This window comes from Vombatus ursinus, unplaced genomic scaffold (assembly GCF_900497805.2).
Source record: "Vombatus ursinus unplaced genomic scaffold, bare-nosed wombat genome assembly UNPS02014841.1, whole genome shotgun sequence".
Taxonomy (NCBI): domain Eukaryota; kingdom Metazoa; phylum Chordata; class Mammalia; order Diprotodontia; family Vombatidae; genus Vombatus; species Vombatus ursinus.
In genome coordinates this window covers 5,989,126-5,995,950 of record NW_020954619.1, presented here as the reverse complement: position 1 = coordinate 5,995,950, position 6,825 = coordinate 5,989,126, and the positions used below count along the sequence as shown (strand labels likewise).

Here is a 6,825-nt window from a genome sequence, read left to right as displayed (position 1 = left end):
CGAGCCGAGGTCCCTGCCGGTCCCATTATCTCGGCTCGCTCCCAGGCTTCCCACCCCCCGTCCGTCACGTGCCCAGCTCAGGCGCCAGGTGAGCCCCGCACCTGGGGCGCGCGGGCGCCTCCGCTGCTGCCGCCGCCGCTGCCGGGGGCGGCCCCTAGGGGGCGACAGGGGCGGCGGAGACGCCGGCGCAGCGTGGGCCGACGGGGAGGACTCGCTGGGGAGGAGGCGGAGGAGGTGGAAGAGCGACAGTGAGGCGCTGCAGCCAGGCCCGGCGCTGCCTCCGCCGTCCCGCTTGGGCAGCCCGCGGCGGACCGAGCCGCCATGAAGGCCATCATCCAGCGCGTTACGCGGGCCAGCGTCACAGGTCAGTGCGGGGCCGGCCGGGGCCTGGCCCCCCGCCTCGGACCCCGGGCCCCGGCCAGGAGGGGCGGCGTTGGGGCCCCAGGGCCGGCGTGCCGCGCCCGCCGAGGCTCCTTCCGGCCACAGAGAGGGGTTTACGCGCCCCGTCCAGCCCCAGAGCCCGTGGCCGACTCACTGACCAGCGCTGACCCTCCGGCGTGGAGTCCGGTGTGACTTGGTCTGGCCCTGTGGGCGGACCCTGCGCCGAGACCACCCCCACCTGGAGACAGACCACTCCTATGTGGAAACCACCCACCCAGAGGCTACCCCCACCCAGAGAGAGACTACTCCCATATGGAGACCACCCCCACCTAGAGAGAAGAAACCCCTCCCCCCACTCAGAGACCACCCCCACCTGGATGGAGAGAAACCACTCCAACTTAGAGAAAGACCACCCCCACCTAGAGACTACCCCGACTCAGAGACCACCTCCACCTGGAGACTGAAAGAAACTACCTTCACCTAGAGACCACCCCCACCAAGACAGAGAACACCTCTACCTAGAGAGAGACCACCCCGACTCAGAGCGTACCCTCACCTAGAGAGAGATCACCTCTACCTAGAAAGAAACTGCTCCCACTTAGAGACCATCCATAACTAGAGGCAACATTGTCTTGTTGGCAAAATTGTTTGCTTGTCTGCTCCATCCGTTAGACTGTGAACTCCTTGAGGGCAGGGACTACTTTTCCTCCTTTGTTTGTATTCCTGGTGCTTTGAACCATGTCTGGCAGGTAGTAGGCTCTTAAATTCAGGTTGGCTTCTGTACCTCACAAGACCTCAGGGTCCAGGACATTTTTTCCCCCACAGAATCACAAGATCTCAGGGTTGGAAAGGGGACCCCAGAGGCCATCTAGCCCAATCCATACCTTTCCTCTCCCTCCCTTCTCCTCCCCCTCTCCCCCTCCAAATTCCTTTTACATCCTTCCTCGAGTGGTCATTCAGTTTTTGCCACAGGAAACCTCCTTGTGAAGAGGAGCTCAATGCCTTCTTTTCTCAGTGTTGAGAGTCTGTCCAGCTCTTTCCACTCAATGGCCTATTTGATAAATCGCTAAAGTGAAGATCACAGAAAACAGGAGTTAGGAATCAATCAGCCAAGGGATTAGAAAAACAAAAACTTAAAAAGTTGCCACTCTCAAGCAGCTTACTTTATTTGGGGGGGGGGGAAGAAAAGACATGTATATTTAAGGGAATACTCACACGTACACACACAATAAATACCTGGTAGTTTTGGGAAGGACGGTTGGCCTTATCTTTGTAGAAGATGGTGCTTGAATTGAGTCTTGAAGGAAGTCAGGCTTTTCCAGAGACAGAGATAAGGTGGGAGTGCATTCCAGGCATTGGGGTCAGCCAGGGCGCAAGTGCCAAGAAAGAATTGCAATGCTATCTCTCATGTATGCAGAACAGCGAGTAAGCCAGTATGATTGGAATATAATATGTGGAGAAAAGTCAAGTGTAAGAACACTGGGAAGGTGTGAAGGGGTTAGATTGAGAAGATATCTAAATGCCAGACAAGATTTTATATCGGATTTCAGAAGTAATAGGGAATCGCTGGAGTTTATTGAGAGGGAGGTGTGATCACAGCTGTGTTTTAGGGAAATCAACTTTGATCACTGTGTGGAGGATGGATGTGAAGAGTGGGGAAAAGCTTGAGATAGGGAGACTAATATCCAGGTGAGCGGTGATGCAGGGTGGTGGCTATATGAGTGTAGCCGGAGGGGAATGCTATGTAGGTCAAAACAAGATTTACTTACTGACTGGATATGTGGGGTAAGGGAGGAATTGAGGATGATGTTGAAATTGTGAACCTCGGTAACTGGAAGTGTAGTAGTCCCCTCCACTGTAATAGGGGCATTTTTGGGGGGAGAGGAGGAAAGATCAGTTCTTCTTAAGATATGTTGTTTGAAATGCCCAGGGGCATCCGGATTAAATGTCTTACAGGCAGTTTGTTATTTGGGACTGGAGCTCAGGAGAGACACTGGAACTTTGGATATAAACCTTTGGGAATTGTCTGCCTAGAGCTGATAAAATGATTAAGTGATAATGGAGAAAAAAGAGGAAGGACAGCCATGATTGTTCTCCTATATTATTTAAAAATACCATTAGCTTTGAAAGCAACCTTAGAATGAATTCACTTTAAAGGTTTATAAAAGAAATAGAACTATAGAAGTACTCCAAAGTGAATAAAAACCAAAGTTCTGAATTTATTAACTATCAGAATTGATTTCTTCTATCCATTTGGATAGCCCGGATCAAAAAGCAACCATTTTTATGCCATTCTCCAAATAACAAACTATTAGTACCTACTATTCACAAACCTGACAAAGTATTTATAAACCCTTGGAAAGGTTTGGAAATTGTGCCCTTGAGTATGACTATTTATTGGCAGCTTTGAAGCATTTCACTTATTAGAGAGTAGAATTTTTTAGTATTAGAAATATGTTCATTTATAAAAAAAATACCAAAAATGTGTTTGTGTACCTTGTATAACCCAGTATCTATCAAGGTGTCATTCCATAGGTATGGGTACCTTTCTCTGCTACAAATTACAACCTTTGCTAGCATTCTTATTCTGTGAAATTCTTTTTCAAGTTTACACACACATCCTCCATGGAGTATCTATTTAATGTAAACTTCTTCTTGATTCTGGTTTTTTTTTTTAAATACATGTTGGTAAATTTAAGAAAAAAATTGATGTCACTTCCCAGTGACTCTTATTCCCTGTTGGAGTCAATTCTAGCACTCTCCAGTTCAGGTTTGATGGTGGGATGAAAATGAGGCACTTGCAAATCATTGAACAGTTAGGTAACAAAAGGAGGTTTACTTGGTTTTGACACAGCAAGGATATACAACTAGGACACAGTGGTATTTAGCTTCTTTGGACATTGACCCCCTCACTTCTATATGGAAACCCCTAAACAAATATGGTCATCAAGGCAGGATAATGGTGAACATGGTGACTCAAGTGGTGTTCAAAAATTCACCCTGTTGGAAGGGTTCTAATTCCATGTGACTGGACATTTAATGCCCTTAGGTAACCAGAAAACTGCCCCAAGATAGTTTTGTCTCCTTTTAGGGAAAAATAATCAATGTTATAGGGAAGGAGGAGAGGCCTGGACGTACTCCCATTTTGTGTTTAGCAGAACTGGGGGTGGGGGGGGGGGAAGAAACTTAGGGAAACCTGGACAATCAGGTCCTGGGACCACTTTGTTTTGTGATGATTAGAAAGGCTTAAGAGACATAGTTTCTGGGTAATTTAATCATTATATTAATTAAGGCTAGCACAAGTTATTAGTAAAAGGGTGGTCAATTGGCTCTGTCTTAGATCAAAGACAATCATGGTGGGCTCTGCTCAGGGCTTATATGTTCTTTTGGAAGAGGAGAGTCAGACTATATTAAAATGAGGGGCTGAGAGTGATATCATGGCACCCTTGGACAGAGAGTCTTATCTCTATACCCTGACCACCTCCAGTTTTGGGCAATTTAATCAGAGAATTTATTCCCACCCAAACCTGAGTAGAACTTCTCCACCTTAGATTAATTCTTTGTAAGGTTGTGTGAGGTCTGTCCAAGACTGAGGAGAGTTAATTCAATCTCATTATCAATAATGCCCTTCAAGAGACTGAATTTTTTACTTTTTAAAATCAGGACTTTAGAAGAAGGGGGAAACAATGGATCTCCCCAAATTATTGGTTATTAACAATCATTTCTTTCAGTTTAAGGAAAAATAATCCATGTCGCAGGAAAGAAGGAGTAGGCCTCATCCACATTGTGGGGGAACTCTGGTAGATGTTAATGCTATCCCTCTTCTTTAGGGAACCCTGCCTTGTAACAGATAATTACAATTAAGCAGAGTGAATCCATAAATTTTGGCCATGTCAAACAATACATAGATATCTCATTCCTCACCCAGAGTCTTTGACTTCTTTTCAGAAAGCAGAGGGGGCTGTGCATCAGTCTTCTGGAGTCAAAATGATCAGATATGCTTTTCAATGTTTTTTTTTTTTTTTAACATTAATCGTTTTGTAAGCTGTTCTTCTGGTTTTGTGTACTTTGCTCTTCATCCTTCATCTTGTCACAGATATTTTCCCCAAGTTTCTTTGAATTCTTAATGGTTTCTTAGGGTACAATAACATTCCATTACATTTATATACTGCAGTTTGTTTGGCTGTTCCTTGGTTGATGGTCGTTCACTTTGATTTCACTCCCCAAAATGCTGCTGTAAATCTTTGACTGCTTTGGAGTTTGTACTTAGTAGTTGTATTGCTGAGTTAAGGATGTGGAGAGTTTAGCAACTTTTCTGGAGTAATTTCAAAATTGTTTTCTAACAATAGTGTGTTCGTTTTCCCAAAACACCTTTAACATATGTCATTTTCATCTTTTAATATTTTTGCTAATAGGATGAATATGAGGTAAAACCATAGTTATTTTAATTTGTTTCTTTTATTTTTAGTTATTTGAAGCATTCTTTTGTATCACTGTTAATCAATGATAATTTATATTTATTTGAGAACTGCGTTTTCATATCCTTTGACCACTTGCCTCTTGGGAAAAGATTTTTGTTCTTATATGTATTTATGTATATTCCCCATGTATTTTGAATATCAGATCTTTATCAGAGATATTTTCTGGGAAGATTTTCCCTAAAGTAGAAGTTTCTTTTTTCTAGCTACATTAATATTGTTTCTTTAAAAACTTTAAAACTTCTGTATCTAAAAACAGGCTGTTTTATGATGATTTGTATCCCTTGATGAGTTAAGAACTCACTTCCAAGAATAACGGCCTATTTGAGTGAAGATAGATGCCTGACCTGAATCTAGTAGGTTGAGTATTGGGGTTAGGAAGACCCGAATTTGAATCCTGCCTCAGAGATATTCATCCTGAGAGTGAGGAGTAGAGGATGACATCTAGGTTGTGAACCTGAGGGACTGGAAGGTGTTGCTTGTAATGTGTAGGGCCCTGTGCTAAGTGCTAGGGCTGTGGATAAAAAAACAAGAGTCCTAGGCCTCAAGAGCCTTAGGTTCTTATGAGGATACATCCTGCATACAAATAATAGCTAACATTTATGTAGCACTTTAAGGTTTGTACAGGCTTTACAAAAACCTCATCTGGTCCTCACAACAATCCTAAGAGGGAGGTAAATAAAAAGTAATTTCAGGAGGAAGAGAACTTACAACTAGGGTGAATAGCACAGGTGTGGTATAGGAGGTGGTTTCTGAGTTGTGTTTTGAAGTAAGTTCAGGATTCTAAGAGACAGAATTGAGGAAGGAATGTTACATGTATGGGGGACTGACTGGGCAAGGGCAGGGAACATGGGATCTTAGAATCTTCCTTTGAAACCTGGAAGGGGCCCCAGAAACCATCTGGCAGGAAAGGAATCAACTTTTATATAGTGCCTCCTATGTGCCAGGCACCGGGCTAAATGCTTTACAAACATCTCATTTGATGTAGGCAGACTCCCTCATGTTAAGCAATCAGAGGCCCCGGGAAGTAAGTGTTTTGTCCAAGTAGTACTAGAGATTTGTAAGTACTGGGGATGGGATTTGAATTCAGGACCTCTGAATCCAGAGTCAGAACGTTCTCCACTGGTATTATGCTGTTGAGTTTGAGGAGTAGACAGGTGGGCTGGATCAGAATGCGTGAGGGGAAATAATAATGAAAGAAGTCCAGAAAGGTACATGGGAGCCACATTGAGGAGAGTTTCAAATACTAGGCTAAGGAATTGGTATTTTATTCTTTAGGCAACTGGGAAGCCACTGAGAATTTTTGAGTAGGGGAGTAATATGTTCAGACCTATGTTGTAGGAATGTTAACCTAGCAGCTTTGTGTAGAGGATGGATTGGAGAGGGGAGAGACTACAAGCAGGAAGACCAAAGAGGAAGCTGTTGCAAGTGTAAGCAAGAGAAAATAAAAACCTGAAATTGAAAGGATGTAAGAAGTTGAGGAGGTTTGGAAGATAAGTTTAAGTGAACAATATCTGTCTACTAGCAAAGTTAATTTTAAATGAAAAAATATTTCATCTATTAATGACAATTAAAATTTTCAACTAACATTTATTTTCTGTCCTTTTCACCTACTTTCCCCTTGGGAAAAAAAAAAGAAAAACAAAATTCTTGTAACAACTAGACATAGCCAAGCCATGCGAAATCTCACAGTGTTATGTCCAACAACGTATGTTTCATTTTGCATCACCTCTCTGTCAGGATCTGGGTAGTGTGCTGCATCGTTAGTCCTCTAGAATAGTGTTTGGTCATTGTAATGATCAGACTTCTTAAGTCTTTTAAAATTGTCTTCACAGTGTTGCTGTTATAGTATAAGTTGTTCTCCTTATTCTCACTTCACTCTTCATCAGTTAATACAAGTCTTCCCAGGTTTTTATGAAACCATCTCTTTTGTCATTTTCTACAGTACATTAATATTATATTACAT

The 6,825-nt window shown here is 43.2% G+C and overlaps 1 protein-coding gene across 1 annotated transcript in view; it reads left to right on the top strand.

Moving 5' to 3' along the window:
• Positions 1-256: 256 nt before the first annotated feature.
• DTD1 (D-tyrosyl-tRNA deacylase 1) overlaps positions 257-6,825 on the top strand; it is a 233,718-nt gene continuing 227,149 nt past the window's right edge. The window contains exon 1 of the mRNA XM_027840346.1: positions 257-364. Within this exon, the coding sequence (XP_027696147.1) occupies positions 322-364 (43 nt within the window). The 5' untranslated portion in view covers positions 257-321. The remainder of the gene's footprint in view (positions 365-6,825) is intronic.